General features: G+C 37.3%; 1 protein-coding gene across 4 annotated transcripts in view; it reads left to right on the forward strand.

The window, feature by feature from the left end:
* Positions 1-21,372, forward strand: part of NEGR1 (neuronal growth regulator 1) — an 861,528-nt gene that overhangs the window by 649,985 nt on the left and 190,171 nt on the right. For all 4 annotated transcript variants that reach the window (XM_047727677.1, XM_047727679.1, XM_047727680.1 and 1 more), the window contains exon 5: positions 6,388-6,508. In XM_047727677.1, the coding sequence (XP_047583633.1) occupies positions 6,388-6,508 (121 nt within the window). The remainder of the gene's footprint in view (positions 1-6,387; positions 6,509-21,372) is intronic.

Here is a 21,372-nt window from a genome sequence, read left to right on the forward strand (position 1 = left end):
AGTTCTGCCTATTTCCCTTCCTGCCTCTCTGCAGACCATGAACTACTCAGCAGCCAAAGAGTATTTATAAAAAGTTAATCAAACCATGTCATTCTGCTTAAAATCTCCAAAACTTCATCTCCTTAGAACAAAATTCAAAGGCTCTACTATGGGTTACCACACTCTACAAAAATTGAACCCCAGCTGCCTGCCCAATCTTCTCTTCTGGATCTTCCTCTCATCTTCTCAGACCATGACGACCATTTTGCTGCTGCTTAAATCTTTTAAGCATGTTTCCACTTCAAGCATGCTCTCAACTCAAGGCCTTTCACTTTTCTGTTTTCTTTTATTGTAATAATTTACTACAGATGACCACATGATTTCTTTCCTCTCATCATTTAATTTTCTGCTCAAATACTACCTTATCAATAAGGGGCTCCATAACTGCACCACAGAAAATAATACATCTTGGAATTCTTTTTGCTTTTACTGTGCTCAATTCCCATCTCAGTTCATAAAACTTCCTTACTATTTATTTATTTACTTACTTACTCTTTGACATGCATATATATGCATACATACCTACACATCCCTCAAAAATGTTAGTCCTATGAGGCCAGGGATATCATTTTTTTTTTCATTAACATGGTCCCTTGTCACAGCTGGTGCGACAAATTGACCAGGAACATGAGGGTAAGAGGATGAAGAAAAGAACTCGAGAAGCAGAGAGATGGGGGCAGGAGGAACACTGAGGAGGATGTCCCAACAGTGCTCCTCCTGCCCCCATCTCTCTGCTTCTGAGTTCTTTTCTTCATCCTCTTATAAAGGAATGAAGAATAGGTAAGTGGATAAACCCACTTCTTGAACAGTCATTTTCTTTTAAGATTTTTGTTTATTTGACAGAGAGATCACAAGTAGGCAGAGAGGCAGGCAGATAGAGAGGGAAGCAGGCTCCCTGGCGAGCAGTGAGGCTGAAGTGGGACTCGATCCCAGGACCCTGGGATCACGACCTGAGCCGAAGGCAGAGGCTTTAACCCACTGAGCTACCCAGGCACCCCTTGAACAGTCATTTTTAAGAGTGGGAGAATAATATGAATAAGGGCTCCTTCATGTCCCTGAGAAAAATCAATAGCACCTTCAAGTTCAAGTGTATAATTTAATTTATTTTATTTTTTAAAGATTTTATTTATTTATTTGACAGAGAGATAGCAAAAGTAGGCAGAGTGGCAGAACCAGAGGGAGAGGGAGAAGCAGCCTCTCCACTGAGCAGGGAGCCTGATGCAAAGCTCCATCTCTGGACCTGGGATCATGACCTGAGCAGAAGGCAGCCACTTAACTGACTGAGCCACCCTAGTGTCCCTCAAATGTATAATTTTAACCTCAAAATGAAATCTATATCAGATTTCCCTCTCCACATTGATTGCCCATAGCCCATAGCCCTTTAATTCTCTAACACACAAACTGTTCTTAGGACATTTTTCTTACGTACAATGTTAATTCTTGAGTCATTCTTAATCTGTGCGTCCATATGACATTTTAGGTATCTTTCCATTTTCTGTGTCCATCAGAGCAGCCTGTGAACCGCTAGACAACAGGATCATGTCCCTTTAACTTGTGTGGTAAAACACCTAGTGTTGAGCCATAAGCACAAAGAACTGCATAAAATCCTTTTAATGACAAATTAGATTTTATTTCAGTTCATTACGCATGGGTTTTCAGGCAATGTTCCGGATTTCATGGTTTTGTTTATAATGAGTCATGGACCCCTTGACAAACAAGAGAGTAATTAAACTAACCAGGTTATCAATAGAAGCTTGTGATGGATCTCCTGTTGCATATGGTTATTTCATCTTCAATAATAGTTGGATATTATAAAAGGTTATGGCTTCTTAGTGTGACAGGGAGAGAAAGAGAGATTAAAGCCTCTGAGAACAAGAGTGGAAATACAGTCCTACCTAGGCCTTGCACAAGCAAAAAAGTATCATAGTAATTGACAAATAAGTGGTGTTTTATTTATAGATATCTTTTGTATAATCTATTGCCATTTATGGACAGATGTGAATTTTGCTTTACAAAGATAAGTAAATTTATTAAATGATTTCTTATATTGTATGCAAGAATGTGTATATATATATTTGTGTATATATGTGTATATATATATATTTGTGTATATATATGTATATACACACATAGATATATATGTAAATAGATTTAAATATTTACATATATACTATGTATATACATATAAAATAAGCATATGTATTATCTCATAACATTTTCTTCAAATATTTTTGGTAACACTTTTTATTGTTTTTCACCAAGTTATTAGCAAGCACTTTAATAAAAATAATATTTCTTTGCAAGGTTCTTTCTAGAACTATAAATCGAATTTTTACTATTAAGAATAAAAATACCACAGAGAAATAGAGGTGCTATAATTTCAAAGTGAAGTATCACCCTTAACAGAAAATGATGAATTTCCTAGGGTATTTTTAAAAGGAAGGGCAATGTTCTATTGTAAGGGTGTTTACAGTTTTCATATTCACTGCATATTGAAAAATCATTAAACTCTGTACTTTTTTATTGCTTTCTAAAGAAACCTAAAATATATCCAGAGTGCACACTAACTCAGGTTATTTGTCTGAATGAATTAGTATTTGCATTTTCAAGGTTCCTGTTGTGTTCAACGGCTTTCTCATAGTGTTATTTCAAATATGTAGTATGTTAAAAAGAGTGATAGAAAAAGAAAATATTTATGAAAATAGATACGTGTATCTAGAAAATAGATATGATAGACAGATACAGTTATAACACCAAAAGCAATGTACCATCCATGGAAGAAATCACTGATAAGCTGGAGTTCATTACAATTAGAAATTTCAACTCTGTGAAACACTATTAAGAGTCTGAAAACAGAATCCACACATTGGGGAAAAGTATTTTTAAAAGGCACATCTGATAAAGGATAGTTATCCAAAATATACAAAGAAAACTCAACAACAAGAATATAAACAACCTAATTTAAAAAATGGGCCAAAGACATTAACAGAAGATATACGTCACCAAAGATATACAGATAAAAATTAAGTATATGAAAAGATGCTCTATGTCATATGTCAGCAATGAAATGCAAATCAAAACAATGGGATACCTCCACACACCTAATAGAAGGACCAAAATCTGGAATACTGACAGCCCCAAATGCTGGCGAGGATGTGGACCAACGAGAGCTCTCTTACATTGCTGGCAGGAATGCAAAGTGTTTCCCATTTTGGAAAACAGTTTGGTAGTTTCTTACAAAACTAAACATGCCTTTATGGTGTGATTCAACAATTGCACTCCTTTGTATTTACCAAAGGAACTTAAAACTTATGTATGCGAAAACTTGTGCATGGATATTTACAGTGGCTTCATGTATAATTTCCAATACATGGAAGCAACCAAGCTATTTCTTAATAAGTGGATGGGTGAATAAACTGTGGAATATTATTCCGTGCTAAAAAGAATTGATCAAGCCATGAAAGGACATGGAGGAACCGTAAATGCCTAATAACACTAAGGGAAAAAGTCAATCTGAAAAGGTTACATGCTCCATGATTACAACTATGTAAGACTCTGGAAAATGCAAAACTTTGGAAACAATAAAAAGATCAGCGGTTTCCAGGGGTGGAGGGGTAGTAGAGATTAAGAGGCAGAGCCGAGAAGATTTTTAGGACAGTGAAAATCATTTGTATGTTATTATAGTGATAGTTATATGTCATTATGCTTTCCTCTAAACCCATAGGATATACAACACCAAGAGTGAAAACTAATGTAAACTATGGGTTTTAGGTGATAAAGATGTGTCAGGGTAGGTTCAACTATAACAAATGTACTGCTGTGGTGTGGGCTATCCATAAGAGAGAGGCCATGCATGTACTGGGACAAGGAGTATATGGGAGAACTCTCTACCTTCCACTCGGTTTTGTGTGAACTGAAACTACTCTAAAAAATAAAATCTATCAAAAGAAAACGACCCATGCATGCAACTCTTAATGTTTCTCTCTAAAACTCATCAACTTACTATCTTACCATTTCAGGCAATTGGTATTATAACCTTCCAGTGAAGCCAGATGAAGTCACCCTGGACTCATCTCTTCTTTTCACATCTGCTAGGAAAATCCTGTTGGCTGCAACTTCACAACAGACTCAGAGCCAATTACTTTCACTACCTCTAGTGCCTCCACCCTAACCTGAGCTGGCAACATCACTTGTCTTGCTAACCGCCACAGCTTCCTCCAAGTGCTCAGCTTCCCTCCTGGCCTCACTATTGTCTTTTCTCAACACAGCAGCCAAAATTGCCTTTGAAATAAAAGTCAGATTATATCTCTCTTCTATGGTAGTTCACCATTTCACTCAGAGTAAAAACAAGTCCTTAAAATGGCCTTCACAGTCCTATCTGATCTTCCATTCTTTGGCCCCATGCATCAGTCAGAGTTCTCCAGAAAAACAGAGCCAATAATATATGTGGGTGTATATATATATATATTTCTATATAGATATATTTCAATATGGATATATATACATATATCTATAAATCTTTAGATGTCTAGAGAGATAAATACAACCATACATATTTATACATATCTACCTACACACACATATAAACACACACAAAGAGATTATATTATGAGGACTAGCTCACGTGATTATGCAAGCTGAGAAGATCCCCAAGTTGCTGTCTGCAAGTGAAAATCCAGGGAAGTCCATGGTATAGCTCAGTCCAAGTCTGAAAGCCAATGAGAACCAGGAGAGCCAACGATATGAAACTTAGTCTGAGGGCAGAAGGCCAATGTTTTACTTTAAGCAGTCAGGTGATGTGGGGTATTCTCCCTTCCTCTGCCTTTTGTTCTATTCAGGCCTTCAGTGGACTGCAGGGTGTGCACCCACATGGGAGGGCCTGAGTCCACTGATCTGAATAGTATTTCCATACAGAACCAGACAAACCCAAAAGTAATGCTTAACATATACCTGGACACTGCAATGCAGTCAGGCTGACAGAAAATTAACCATCACATTCCATCTCCTGATCATCTCCCTTCTTTCTCTTGCTTCAGCCACATGGTTATCTTTGGCATTTTTCAAGCAAACCAGGCTTGCCTCAGCCTTAGGGCCTTACTACAAGTCTTACTTACTCACTACTTACTTACTTACTACTTACTACATAAAGACTTACTACTAGTCTTCATGCAAATCTAACTTTCTCAATGAATCTTCCTCAGATCACCCTACACACAATTGCCATCTATTCCTTGCTCATATTTCTCTTATCTTGCCCTAATTTTTTTTATCATCTCTCTTGTCACCTTCTTTTAAATTGCTTATTTATTTTATGTACTGCTTATAGTCTGTCTCCACATCCCTCCCTCCTCCTAGAACATAAGCTTCACCACAATAGGGAGTTGGACTGCTTTGTGCCTTGAGAAATGTCCAGCATATACTGATCGCTCAACAACTAATTGATGAGTAAAGGAGTGGCTATGCTACAAGTTTTTTAAGCATCATTTTGTGTGCTTTGATCTCTGAACATGCAAAGATGGACGAGATACTCACCCTGCGTTCAGACAGCTAACAAGCAAGCCTGGCATACCCATAAATAATTACAATACAAGATAGAAAGTATATGGTATGAGAGAGATTTAGATAAACTATTCAGAGAAGGGAAAGCTATCTTCAACCAGAGCAACAGGAAAGAGTATGAAGACACCTAATCAAGCCTGCATCTGTGGAAATGGAAAAGAATAGCATTTTAGGTAGAAGAAACAACCAAAAAAAAAAAAAAAATCACTGATGTGTTAAAGCACGGGGAAAGACAGAAGAAAACACAGACTAATAAGTCAGTATGCCAGTATTAAACCCAAATTCTGCAGCTAAGTAGCTGTGTGACCTTAGATAAATTATTTAACCTCTCTGAGCTTCAGTGTTCAATTTATGATATTGGGATAATACCATCTAGCTTTGAGTATTACCATGAGGAAATCATGAACATAAAGCACCCAGCCCAGGGACTGGCTCCCAGTGATCACTCAATAAATGAGAGCTATTATGGGAGTGTAGTTTGACTGGAGTACAGATGAAGTGTTCCCCTCAACAATGCCATTTTTCCAACAGGCAGCAAGGCCAAAATGTATTGCATTTACTCTGCACTCCTTGGGAACATTCATCTATTGTCCAACTTGAAAAATGAAGCTGAAAATGACTAGTCTTGTATTAGAAGCATAAAACACTGAAAATGTGATGCATTGGCCTATCAGGCATACGATTGCTTTGAATATAGAAGGAATAAAAATATATGTGTGTTATATTTCTGCTGAAGATTATTAGTTTTACTTACCCACCAGTTTCTTTGTTTGTTTGTTTCCTTTTCAGTTGCTCCTACAATTCAGGAAATTAAATCTGGCACCGTGGCCCCAGGACGCAGTGGATTGATAAGATGCGAAGGTGCAGGTGTGCCGCCTCCGGCCTTTGAATGGTACAAAGGAGAGAAGAAGTAAGGACTTTGTGATTATTACTGTGTTTCAAGCACTTTGAGCTAATGTGTTTGTGTTTCAGATACTTACTTGAAGCCATTTCTTTAACTGGCTTGAATGATTCTCAGCAGCCTCCTTGCAGGCAGGCAAACCGAAGGGGCCCACACGGGAGGGATGAGTAGCTAATAGCATTGAGAAGAAATGTCCACTTTGGTTTTATGTGATCCCAGAAATGCCTGCAAATCCTGCACTGCTGATACATTTCACTTCTTCCCCTCCTTTGTGAACCAGCACACCATTGCTCTCGCTGGCAGCCATGTTTACTTGGGAAGGAAACCAGCTTTTAAAGGACTTGGGCACAGCTTTCATGAGTGCACTCCAAAAGCAATCGGAGCTGCTGCCTCTGCCTGGCTTCCTTGAGAAGTCTCAACCCTTTCACCTGCCTTACTCTCCCACACAGCATTTTAACATTTCATTTTATAGAACATTGTGTTTTAGATATTCTATTACTAAAGGGCCTGTAGAGGAGATAAAATACATGGTTAAAGGACGAACCAAGGGGATTTTAGGGCTACTGTAACTTTAGCTCTATATGATTGTCCCCTTGAGGAGCCCCAGGAAAAGCCTTGACAAGAGCTGTTGAACAAGAGAAGACAGGACTTGACTACTTTCTCTTTACTTTCAACCAGTAGGCTCATTCAGACCTCTTCAGCTGCTCTTATCAAGCCATCAAAGAAGAGTGGGACCCCTGTGGGTTAACTGGAAGATGGAATGCAGAGGGGAGGATATTATCTATAATACATCTTTTTTTTTTCTTTGCCTCAAAACTAGGGAAGAACGTGTTCAAGAAAATGCTAGGTTGGGCCATACAAAACTGCCATTTTTAGTCAAAAAAGCTAAATATTGGCAATTCCACACTGTTCAACAGATATATCTGTGGGGTTTACTTATTTATACCATGGCTCATGACTAATGACAGCTAAATGTCTGAACTGAAAACTATAGAAATGTCATAAAAGTTTCGATATTGTCATGGTGGATGATAGTGGATGGGACCTAAGCAGGTACCTTTTTTTACCCTTAAATTATAATCAAAAGAAGAGTTTGTGAAAGACCTTCTCCCTCTTCAACATCAGCCTTAACAATAAAGGACGTCCCCATAACTATCTCATTGATCTGAATAACTGACTCTGCTTTTATCTACAACTATTTGCAACTATTTTTATGCAACCTCTTCTGTAATTTGGGGTACTCAATTCTTAATTCTTTTTACTACTTTATGTTTTTACTAATTCTAAATCTACCTTTTTGGGGCTTCATAGAAGCCCCACTTTTTATATACTTAGATAAACTAGTCTGTGGTCACCCTTGTCCTACGGTACAATATTGTATATTAGCCAATAATAACCTTTCTCAGATTCTGATAATCCAGATTCAGAAGTTCAGTGTGTGATTCTTTATATGGACAATATCTAGAAGAGTGGTTTCCAATCCTCTGTAAGTTATGAAACACTTTTTTCAAATACAATCTTATGTGGAAGCCCAGTTAGTAATATCTATGAAAATAGGACTTCTTTGGTAGATGTGGGGTGAATGGAGCTTTGGTTCTACGGTCTCAGAACCTTCCTTTGCAAGGGCTCTCCAGATCCCTGGTTCTTCCACAAAGTGCATTTTAAATAATGATAAAATATTTTACATATCTCTCAAAGTCCCTTTTGAATCTATGTGAGGCCTTTCTTACAAGCTAACAGAATTATCCCCAGTAGTATGAGAGCTCCTTTGTTAAAGTCCTTTTGGTTTCCCATATTTTGTGAAATGATGTCCTGAAATTTTTTTTTCTATTTCCCTCTCTTTTCCTTTCCTAAATTCAGCAACCATTGTCAGAAAAGGCTACAATCATCCTTAGTCGACTTTCTTGGCCTATAGCAAAAACAGCAAAGGACCCATTGGTGTCCACAGTCATAGTTTCAGTGACTTTTTTCCTACTGGAGAGATGGACAATAGCTTTTATTATATTTTGAAAGGAGTTTAGAACCACTACTATAAAAGGTGGATTGATTCTTCCCAATCAATGCCCTTTCCCAGCACACACACCTAGAGAAAATCTGGGAGCTGTGAAAATCAAATGCACTCGTCAAGGGCAAACATACTTTCATTTCAGAGTGGAGTATACATCTGTCATTTGTTAAGTTTATATTTGAGGAAATACTCAAATTATCAAATACCACAAGAGTATATAAAGTCCTCTCAAAATTATAGTGAAGCAAATTTAAGAATGTGCAAGAATAGGAAAAAGAAGGGTTCTGGTTGCTGAATGATGGCTGTTACACTCACTGAGTTTGTTTACCATGCTACCTTCTGGGCCCAGGCCATTCAAATATTTATCTCATTAAAATGAAAAACTATCTATGTAAAAAGCATCTGCTGTTTGACAGGCAGTATTCTAAATTGTTAACAGACATTAACCCATTTTATTTAATTTTCACAACAAACTTATTAGTTAGATACTATTATTATTGCCACCTTTTGCTTGGGGGAAAACAAAGCACAGAGTGTTTTTAAGTAACTTGCACAGGTTCATACAATTAGTGGAGGGCTGGGATTTGAACTCCAGAAGTCTTACAAATCTTCATGCAGAGTCCATGCACCTAGTGTAGGTCATGGCACTTCAGAGACTATCAAAAATAATTTGAAATGTCAGTGTTAAATGGCAAGGGTAAGGACATTGCAGGTCACTTATGAATTAGCAAAATAAAAGACTGCACATACAAACCTCACTTACGCTTTCTGAATTTACTTAGTCAAAGACACAGAAATAATGGAATCAAGGTAGACACACAGAGAAGAAACAGATACAGCACATTTCTGAGCTGTTTTCTTGACCTCAAGGTCACTAACAGAAACATGAAGCTGTCAGAGACCCTGTCAAAGTGTAGCAGAGTTTTTACAGGATCTGGAGAAGTTTTATTTCCTAGAGATATTTTTCACTTTGAGCGTACAAATATATTCAAAAATAACTTACTCTCTTCACTTCTGCTGAAGAGAATGTTTATAAAAACTCATCTCTTTTAACTTAAGATCTTCAAAGCTGGATCTTCATTCAAATAAACATAAATAAATAAAAAAAGAGGCAGTAACTGAGCATCCTTAGTCTCATCTCTGCCTATAGTTCTTCCACATCCTATAAAATCCATATCTGGGTGCTGAGAATAATCTAAAAACCTTAAAAAAAAAAAACCTGAAAAATAAAGCACAATTGAAAAGAAAACAAAGAAACAAATGCTTACTGAAGACAAATCACTTTCCAGGTTCTTTAAATTCTTTTATCTCTCTTCCTGTTCAGACTTCTGTGAAACACAATTTATTGTCCTCAATTTACCGATGGCAGAACCGAGACACAAGAGTCTTAACCTGTCCAAGAGCTCTCAACTTCAAAGATGCCACCAAGACACATTTTATTGTTAACCTCTCAGTCCACACTCTTTCTCTTGCATACAATGCCATTCTTAGTTATCTACTGCTAAATAACACATTAGCTTGAAACTTAGCAGCTGAAACCAGTAAGCATTTACTATCACAGTTTCTGTGGGTCAGGATGGGAGCAGCTTAGCTGGATAGTTATGGCTCAGGGTGCCTCATCAAGTTGCAGTCAAGTGTTATCTGGTGCTGGTCATCTAAAGGCTTGACTACGACTAAAGGGTCTGCTTCTAAGGTAATTCACTCAGATTTCTGGCAAGTTAGTTCTTGTTATAGGCAGAAGGCCTCACTTAATTGCCTCTTCATGGGACTGCTTGATTGCCTTCTTAACTTTTCCCAGAACTACTAATCCAAGAGAGAGCAAGGTAGAAACTATTTATGACCTAGTCCCAGAAGTTTTGCTCTGTCATTCCTGTAATATCTTACTGCTTATACAGGGTGACCCTATTCAAAGTGGAAGGGAAAAACGGGAACATGAATATCAAGAGTTAAGAATCATCAGATACTATCTTCAAAGATAAGCTTCTACACTATCACCCTCATGGATGACATGGATGACAATTAAAAAAAGAAAAAAAAAGAAACTTTTTTTAAAAAATTAAAATATTAGGGGTGCCTGGGTGGCTCAGTGGGTTAAAGCCTCTGCCTTCTGCTCAGGTCATGGTCTCAGAGTCCTGGGATCGAGCCCTGCATTGGGCTCTCTGCTCAGCAGGGAGCCTGCTTCCTCCTCTCTCCCTGCCTGCCTCTCTGACTACTTGTAATTTCTATCTATCAAATAAATAAATAAAATCTTAAAAAAAAAGAAATATTAGTCATTTTGACCTTTAGTTTATTACACTGTTTAGATAAGCACCATGAGAATGACTAAAGTTTTATACTTGTTATTAAAATATTATCCTTTGGTATAAAATGGTTTGTTTGTTTGTTTGTTTGTTTTAACACATAAGCTCTTTTAGCATACCTGGTAGGGACAGTGCTCACAGACTTAATATTGTTCCACTTGCATTTTAGTATTGGGAAAATCAGAATTTGGGGTTTAATTATATAGAAAGCCAAACATTTAAAACTTTTTTTTTCTTGATAATAGAAAGAAATAGACTCCTTATATCCAGTGAAGGGAACTTTCAGAATAGGGAAAGTACTATTAAACAAGAATTATCTTTGATGACATGAAATGAAGTTAATTTATGGCTTGAGAAGAGTATATTTATTTAGGATTAAGACCAAAAACATTAAATAAATTTTAATGGATTAATGTTCAAGTAGGTATTGCAAAAACATGGGCTTTATATCATTTTGTGAGGATGGCGTCATCCTCTTGTAATGGTACCTCCTTGGTAGGTAGATCATTGATGTAAAGCAGTGGTCCACAACATTTTTGAAATAGATATTTCTGAGTAAAATTTAAAACTTGGGAAAAACTATCAGTGTATGCATACTTGTTTGTAAACTGTACATATGCACTTTTGAACTGATATTTTGCAAGCATTAAATGACCTGTAATAGATAAAATTTAAAAGATGAGATACAATTATAGAACAAATGGGCATTTTATTATTTTCTTTTCACACTCCCACAGATCACTTGGTACCCAATTTGGAGTACTTGCCCTCCATTTTAGAGACTCTTATAAAGTATGTTGCTTTAAAATAAGGAATTTTAAGGGCAATTTTAATGACATGCAAATTTTACCCCACCTGCTGACTTTGTAATTTTATAACACATATAACTCACTGTATACTATCTTACCCATTCCTCACACAATTCTAACTAGATTTTTTAAAATTTAATTTTATTATAGAGTGAGAGAGGGAAAGAGAGAGCACAGGAATGAATGAGAGATGGAGGGGCTGAGGGAGAGAAAGAGAATCTTGAGGGGCCCCATGCTCAGTGCAGAGCCCAACATGGGGTTCAATATCATCACCCTGATATCATGACCTGAGATGAAATTAAGAATCGGATGCTTAACTGACTGAGCCACCCAAGCGCCCCATACAAATATAACTAGATTATACCTGAGGAAAAACAAACAAACAATATCTTATAGAAGTAAAATGACTTGTTGAAGGGAAGTACAGAAAGGGAAGTAAAATCTAATGTCAAGATAACCTTGGTAGGTAATGGATGTATTTCTGGACGTGGTAGTTATGGTTTCATAGGTGCGTACTTATCCCAGACTTATTGAATTGTATCCCAGACTCACCTTATCAAAGTGATTTTTAAAAACAAAAACAAAACCAACCACTAATATCCTGAGTCTTGTGTCAAAATATCCCTCTTCTAGATTTTATGCAACTTTGATTATTCAGAAGAGACTAGAAATAAATTAACTCATTCTTGCTCTCCCTCTCTTTCTCTCATCTCTATCCCCTTTTTTCTCTCTCTTTTATCTTCTCATTTGCAAGACCATTTTTATAAAGATTTTATTTATTTATTTGACAGAGAGACAATGAGAGCAGGAACACAAGCAGGGGGAGTGGAAGAGGGAGAAGCAGGCTTCCCACTGAGCAGGGAGCCTGATGTGGGGCTCGATCCCAGGACTCTGGGATCATGGCTTGCGCAGAAGGCAGATGTTTAACAACTGAGCCACCCAGGTGCCTCTGCAAGGCCATTCTTATAAGACTAAGCAGTTACATATTTTGATTTAGAAGGGTACTAGAAATAACCCATTACCATCCATGTTAAAAATAATTTTCCTTGCTGACCTGAGAATTTACGTCTTCATTCAACAAATATACCTTTAACTGTGACATAATTGATCAAGATTGAAAACAAATTAAGTTGCTTTACTGAAGACACTTTTGTTTCTAATGTAATTTCACTATCTATCTATAATTTTATTTGATTTCACTTTGCTTATACCCTAAGTCTTGTCCATATAGTTTTATTATCCCTGGGTAACTTTATCATCCCAGGCCAGGGAAGAGGTAAAGGATAAACATATGAAATAAACAAGAGTATTTCAACTACTGGGAAGTGGAAAACACATGTCCATGTAAGACATGCATGCAAACTATGATATTTGAAACTCTGGGACATTCAAACAAAATTAAAAGTAGGCTAGTCCTGTTTCCATTTCCTGACTTAGAGCTTATAGTTTGTCATAAAAATCACCAAAATGAAATAAGGACCACGTAAGAGGACCCTAAGGGAGCCCTAAGTCAAGTCCTTGAAAGTGCACAGCAGAGGTCCATTCCACTCAAATCAGAGCATTAACAAATGCTTCAGGGAAAAGGTAGCTTTTATGCTTGATATCAATGAACAGTATTTCCAAACATTGCAAGGAGTCAAGAAAAATCATAAGCAAGGAAAGAGCATGGTCAAGTAATGTAAGCATTGTGTGAGAGGGTTTCTTTTTATGTCTCGAGGTACAGGATGTGAAATCAGGTGTAATAGGAGATAGGGTTAGAAATGCATGTTAGGGCAAGACTTGGAGCATTTTAAATGACAGGATAATACATTTAGACTTGATTCCATAGGATGTGGGAAACCACTAAAGTACTTTTCAAGGGTAGTAGAAATATCCATTCTTGTCTTCATAAAATGTTTCTCAGACCATTTAGGATGGGAAAGATACAAAATATGGTTTAAACTAGGGTATAAGTTGTACGATTAAAAAGCAAGAGAGGGGGTGCACCTGAGTGGTATAGTCAGTTAAGCATCCGACTCTTGGTTTCAGCTCAGATCCGGATCTCAGGGTCGGGAGATCCAGCTATGTGTCAGGCTCTGAACGCTCAGTGCTCAGTCTACTTCAGGTTCTCTCTCTCTCTCCCTCTGCCCCTCCCACTCGCACACTCTCTCTCCATCTCTCAAATAAACGAATGAGTCTTTTTTAAAAAGCAAGAGAGGGAAAAGTTAGTATTTATACATTTCAGTGATTAATTAGATACAAGGAAAGGACGACTTGAAGATAATTTTTTAAGTTTTCTAGCTCAGTAGTAAGGTGAATGGTGAAGTCATTAACTGAAGCTGGGAACAGAGGAAAAGAGATTTGGGAGAGATTATACCGAGTTTGGTTTAGAACGTACTGAAATCGAGGTGTTGATACTACAGACACAGTCCATCAATAGACAGCTAGGTTTTGGTTGTGTTCTTAAAATTCATAGCAGTATTTCCAAAATAAATATCTGATTTTATCACTTTATACTTAAATCCTTTCAAGCATTCTTGAATGTTCCTATACGAATGTCCTAACATCACAGTGTGGCATGGGAGACCTTCATGTTCCTGCCTCTGTTTACCTCTCTGGTTATCTTGCCATCCTACCACCCCACAATAGGGTTGTAACTGTCCTAAAATATTCAGTTTACAAACTGTGGCATGATCTCTATCTTTAAGGCCTTTTCATGTGTTGGCCGTTTTGCTTATAAGCCCCTTCCACACACACACAACCATCCTGCTACCTTTGGCTGGCTGCCTTCCACTAGTCCTTTAGTCTCAATTCACATGTGACCTTCTCTCAGAAAACTACCCAGACCCCTTTTTACTTGGAAGGGCGTCTCTCCAAATGTACTCCCATTGTTCTTATCTCTATCAAGCACTTTTTAGATGATACTCAGCTTGTTTACTGGTCCCTCTCCTAATCTATAATCTCCCTGAGAGTGAGGGTTTTGCCCTCTTCGCCATTGTGTTCCCGGCGTCTAACGTGGTGTTTGAAATACACTCTGTTGCAAGAGTGAGTTGTGACCTTCTAATCCTGAAGAAACAGAGCCATTCTTATTTTCATACATTTTCACATCGAGAAGAGAATATTAGTACAAAATCATCTGTCACCTTAGATTGCAGGACGTGGTAAACCCAGTATGTGATTGCAGAAAAGAGGCTGGTTTCTGTTGCTCAGTTCTTACTTTTCAGGATTTCTTTTTTGTGAATGTGATCTCTGCAAAATAGTTGTGTTGGTTTATTGTGGGATGAAATTTGACATTAAAATCATGGGCACATTGATATTAGAAAAGCCGTTCAAGCAGAGGGGAAAAAATCCAGTCTTAGGCCAGGTTGTCAGGGATACGAGACTCACTGCAGTCAGGGAAGGATTGACACCTGCACTATAGCCTTTGTTTACTTGATGTAAAGTTAAAGGCAGTATCTTGCCCGTGTGAACCAAATTGTCACAAGCAAGGCAGCCCAAAGGTCTCTAATCTAAAATTATTAATTTCATTAAAATTGACAAAGTAAACAAGTCATACATTTTAAATAGCCTAATAAAGTCTAAAATCATTAAAATGTCCTAATATATTATAATACATTAATTTATTCAAATGTGCAACTAAAGATAGATACCCCTTGGGGCTGAGACATTGATGCATGATATTCTTCGGTCTGTTCCTAGGAATAAATGATATCATATTGTATTCAAGCCTTAAGTACCAAGCAGCACAGTAAACCAATGGGTTGCTATAGCAGCATGTTCACATCAATTTTCATTTCTCTCTGGTATCTAAGAGTTCTTATTCCTCCTTCTTCTTACTTTTATTTTTTTTCTCTACCCTGCACATCTGTGAAAAACCTAGATGAGGTTGATAATACGCATGTAATTGAGACTGAGTTTGGCACATCTTGAAATCATGATGCTATGATCTTTTCAGTCACTGTCGTAGATCTCTCCTTTAAAAATAATTTCCTGTATTTTCAATATTTAATATTTCACTGCCATCTGAGAGGAAATGTATCTGTTCTGTCTAAGAAACAGACCCTATCATTGAACAATAATAACACCTGTCATATTTCTAGTGCCTACTGCATTTGATGTGTGTGTGTGTGTGTGAGTGTGTGTGTGTGCGTGTGTGTAGATATTACATTGTATACATTTAAAAACCATTCTTATGTCAACACTTTGAGATTGGCTTCATTTTTTCCATTTCCCAGATGAAAAAACTAAGCAAGACAAAAATGTAAAAGCAGAATTCATGCAGTCGAGAATACGATAACTACTTATCATACGCCTATTAAGTTACCCAACATTGTGCTCCATGCTCAGAATACAATGTATAACAAAAATTAGGAAGCTTGCCCTAATGGAGCTACATGCTAATGGGGAATATGGACGGTAATCAAAAGTCATGCAAATATATGAAAATTTGCATCTGAAATGGTGTGCTAAAGAGAAGTTTTTAATTTGCTGGTGATTTGAACAACTCAGAAAGGACACAGTAACTCCATAGCATCACTAGGACTTGAACTTCAGAGACAGTTTTGAACTTACTTAAAATTATTGCATTCTTGGGGCACCTGGGTGGCTCAGTGGGTTAAAGCCTCTGCCTTGGGCTCAGGTCATGATCCCAGGGTCCTGGGATCAAGCCCTGCATCTGGCTCTCTGCTCAGCAGGGAGCCTGCTTCCCTTCCTCTCTCTATGCCTGCCTCTCTGCCTACTTGTGATCTCTGTCTGTCAAATAAATAAATAAAATCTTTAAAAAAAAAATTATTGCATTCTTGCCACTCATCTAGGTTATGTTTTATTTTGTTTTGTTTTCTGTCATCCTTGACTGTGTTGCACATATACACTATGGAGAGAGATTTACTACAACCCAAATATTTATTGAACCTAGGAGAAGAAAAACAATAATCAATGCTGAAGGTATTTGTCGTGTGGCAGGTAGTTTGAGGAAGAAAGAGTCTTGGACCATTTCATACCTCTCATCTTGGGAATGTAAGTAGCCTGAAAGGGTGACTCCACTGGGAGCAAAAGGTAACAGCTACAAGAGACCGATGGGCATAGCTAAGCCTCACACAGGTAGTTAAGAAACCGCTGGTTCAGGGAATCTGCAAATAGATAGCTGAACTAACCCTACTTTTTTTTTTTTTTTCTGTCCCATTGGATTCACCCCATGGGTTGGATCTGGCTTTCCTAATACAGATTCCACATATTACTTGGTGATTTGGCTCCACTTGTTCTATTCCCTGTCTTGACTCAATTTTCTTTTTTTTTTTTTTTTTTAGATTTTATTTATTTATTTATTTATTTGACAGAGAGAAATCACAAGTAAGCAGAGAGGCAGGCAGAGAGAGAGGAGGAAGCAGGCTCCCTGCTGAGCAGAAAGCCCGATGCGGGGCTCGAACCCAGGACCTGGGATCATGACCTGAGCCGAAGGCAGCAGCTTAACCCACTGAGCCACCCAGGCGCCCCTTGACTCAATTTTCTTAAATCACTCATGATTTCTGCCATGTCTTTCCAAACTCAAACACAATATCCTGGTTTCTACTTAATGATTTGAATACCAGTTGCTACTTTGGGACAATACAAAGAGTCAGAAGATCTGGGTTTGAATGTTGGTTCTACCACTTACCATGTGATAGAAGATAAATTAACTTAATCTTTCTAAACTTCTTTTTTCTTTTCATCTGTAAAATGGGACTAGTAAGGCTTACCTCCTAGGGCTGCTATGAAGAGTAGTTGACATACATTTGAAAATGCTAAAATGTTTTCTGAATGTCAGTTCCCCATACTCTTCACACCAAATTTTTTTTGTACAACATTGGAATTCTTTCATGTTAGATTACTTCAATAATAAATATGTTAAGAACAGCTAACGTTTTCCACATACATAAGGCATTCCTGCTTACATTAAAAAGAGTAGAAATATGGCCATGATTCAGAGCCAAAATATATGTAAGCTAGAATTCTGTCATTGAGAGAGGCATTGAGATGTGTTGTGCAAGGACCAATATGCCATCTCAGTGTCATTGTCACATTTTTGTTTTGTTTTTAAATTTTTTAATTTAATTTTTTTCATCTTCACATTTTTAAGTGTAGCCAAGGTCCTTATATAGAACTATGTCTTATTTGTCTCCCCCCCCCCTTTGGTTCTTAACTCAGTGCCTTCAGCATGGGAGGTATTTAATCATCGTTTGATGACCAAATAAAACTTCATTTCCATTAAGACCATATCACCTGTGACATTTTTACCATCAACCATGACTTTTTCTGAAGCTCTTCTTCTTGAGTTGTATCCTTAATTCATACCACCTCTTAGAAGTCAGAAGGCTGCAAACCATTGTTGGAAGTAACATTCCTTTTCTTTGTACATATAATTCTTATGACTCAAGAACTACCTTCTGTCCCCTACTGTCTTCCATGTCTGCTATACTACCACCCAAAGATCAATTAATAAGATCATAATAATCTTATCCAGTTATATAACATGATACATTATAGTCATATTTTCTTATAACATGACATATTATTATCATATTTCCTTGTATTCTAGTCTGATAAAAGATCTATTATCATTTGAGAACATCTCCCACTCCTGTTTCAATTTGCTTTAATATTTTAAATGTTGTTGTTGATACACTTATATATATTTCTGTATTCACAATGAAGTATTTCAGTGACTATTTGCACCTGAAATTTGTTTTTCTAGAATATTTATTGTTACTCCTGACCTGGAAAGGCAGATAGTAAATGGTAGTCCCAAAATGTGTCATGAGGCTCAATTTATATGTAAAATGAATGAGGTCTGGTAGGGCTGTTCCATTTAACTTTGCAATCTTAACAATCAGTGCCAGTGGCTTTGTGGTCAGTTTTGCTGTCGGATATTTCAGTGGACTCTTCTGTCCATCCTAGTTACTACCCGAGAGATGCTATGATTGTAAATTTCATGAACATTTCATGAGTCCGATATATAAATATCCTTAGTTATTACACTTTCTATGTGGTACTCCTTTCTGACTGACACTTGAAAATATAAGGGCCTCTTCTAATTCAGAACTAGTTATTTGGTCAGGCTGTGTTATTTATGAGTTACCTCATCATCTGCTGGCAGGACAGATAGCCTGCAGTTCACAGATTTATGAAGCATTAATGAAAGACAGAAGGAAGAAGAGTGAGGGCAATGGTCCTCAGTATGTGTCTTTGTCCATCCAGGCTGCTATAACAAAATACCATGGATTAGGTGGCTTATAAACAACAGAGAGTTATCTCATACTTCTGGAACCTAGAAGTCCAAGATCAGGGTGCAAGCATGGTCTGGAGAGGGTCCTCTTCTAGGTCACAGACATCTTACTGCATCTTTACATGACAGAAGAGGCTATGGGAGGTCGCTGGAACCTCTTATAAGGCACTAATCCCATTCATCATGGTTTCACTTTCATGATTTTTAAACATCTTTCAGAGGTCCCAGCCACTATTGCTATCATCTTTGGGGCTTAAGTTTTCAGCATATGAATTTGGGGAGGACACAAACATTCTGATCCAAGCAGTATGGAACAAACTACCATAGGTGGTAGAGGGTATAGGACAGCAAGCTCCACAGTAACGGAAGGATCTCATAGCCATAGGATCCATTGAAAGGTAAAAATGCAAAAAATAAAAATGCTCAGAAATTTCTAAGCAAGTGCCAAATGCTGCTGATCTACTTCTGAGGAAGGAATACTGTATTTAACCACTAATCCAATAGAATTGTTTTCCTCTCTTTGGGGGAAAAGACTATATGAAAATGTCTCTTATTCTGTAATCTGAGTCAATACAAGAACGAGTCTCCTAGAACTTGAAAAACTTAAGTATTTAGAGAAAGGAGAGAACTCCAAATAAGGCAGTATTCTGGATTTAGTTCTCTGGTTTTATTGCAAGGTGTACTGTGAACTATTGCTTGAGCTGTCACTTTAAAATTTCACATCACTGATTTAAGGAAGTCTGGTTTCAAACAAGTCTGGGATAGATATGAGAAATTCAGTGGGGCAAGGGTCCTTCTGTTAATAAGCATGTTTGAAAGCTATCAAGAATTTTCTTTAACACTGAATAACAATTTAATTTGTCAAATATGATAAAAGTTGATAAAAAATTATTCTTTTTACAGAAAATATAACTATATCCAACCATTTTGGAATAAAACTGTTTGATAAAGAAAAATATCAACTAAAGAGCACTTTTTTATTTGTTTTTAGTCAAAGATTGAAATTACATTAAACACAGACATGACGGGACTTATAAGTGTGGTTCAAATTTCTATATCCAGTAACTAAAGGTAGAAGTATTCATCTTAACAGGGTCCCCATTGTGACTGACATAAACTTAGTTGTAAACACCTGTTTGATTGATTCTTCTCTTCAGCTTTGATCTCCTGAGGGGTCTCCAAAGATTTTCAAAGACATGTGTTACTCAGCCAAGTCCCTAATCACCTAAGCATAGGACTCATCTTTGTAGCAATGGCAATTTTCAGAACTGATTTGAATGGCTGAGAAAACCCCTCACTCCATGTGCTCTCAGGATTCCTGCAGGAAAATCACAGAAATACACCTCCTGAGATATATACCATCTCAGAAGTCATTCTGCCTCAAGATCAACTTTGGAAGGTCTATTTCAGCCATCTACTGGATAAAAATATGTTCTTAGAATGTATTTGAGGAGTTGGGATTTCTAAAACTCCAAACTCTAGAAGAAAGGACATTTTGGACTTCTCCATTAATCTCAGAAAAGTAGCTTCCTCTAGAGGGAAGTACATCCCCCCAGGGAAGGTAACTTTTCCTATTTATTGGCCATCATAACCTGCCAGGCTGAGGAGAGCAGCAGGAATTGCTAATGACATGCCCCTCGGTGAGGATGCACACAGCAGCGCTGGCCAGAGACCAAGAATGGGTCTACACATACAGAGTGTGGACATGCTACATGATTTTGCAACATCTGGGGCTTTGCCCTCCGACACACTGAAGGGCAGAGAATTAGAAGCTAGCTAGAAAGACAACCTGAAGGAACATAAGCAAACAATCCCATCAAGTTACTGACTCAACTCCCTTGAGATTTTCTCCCCGGGGTCTAGCCAAATGAAGACCCTGACTAATTTCTTCTTAGTTCTTTAGCAGCAAAATGAATCTTAGTTTTGGTAAGTGGGGCACAATGAGGATTTAGTAGTCCAGGGAGTTGCTGAGTCCTCTGGAGAATGTGTCCCTAGCATAGACATGGGCAGATAGATTTGGGCCATAATGCCAAAGCTCTCTGGACAATGAAGCTGTGAATTTTTATACATAGCATATAGTAATTGGTTAAAAAAAAGTTATTAATGTGATGCAGGAAAATATGCAATAATCATGATGATATTTTTGGCATAAATGTTGATAGATTTGCAATGTAAGACAGGAGAGTTAAAAACTGCCATATCCTTGATATTTTATGCCCTATTTTCTTGTGTCAGAGTTGCAGATCATTAGGTTTATTGCTCAAGTTAAGGTTTTTCAATGTTTATTTAACTCAGAGTTTTATTAATCTGATTAAAGTTTGAGTTTTGGATAAGTCAAATTCAGCTATTACATGAAATATAAGTAATTCCCAGGGTAATCAAGCATGGCTGCTTATTTTAATCTGCATGTAGCTACAGTATATTTTATCTAAATTCAGATGCAAGTCACATAATGTAATGCAAAGGAGTTCAACCTAAACTCTCAGGAGAATGCCATTTATTAGCATCTTCATGAT

This window comes from Lutra lutra, chromosome 4 (assembly GCF_902655055.1).
Source record: "Lutra lutra chromosome 4, mLutLut1.2, whole genome shotgun sequence".
In the NCBI taxonomy this organism is placed as follows: domain Eukaryota; kingdom Metazoa; phylum Chordata; class Mammalia; order Carnivora; family Mustelidae; genus Lutra; species Lutra lutra.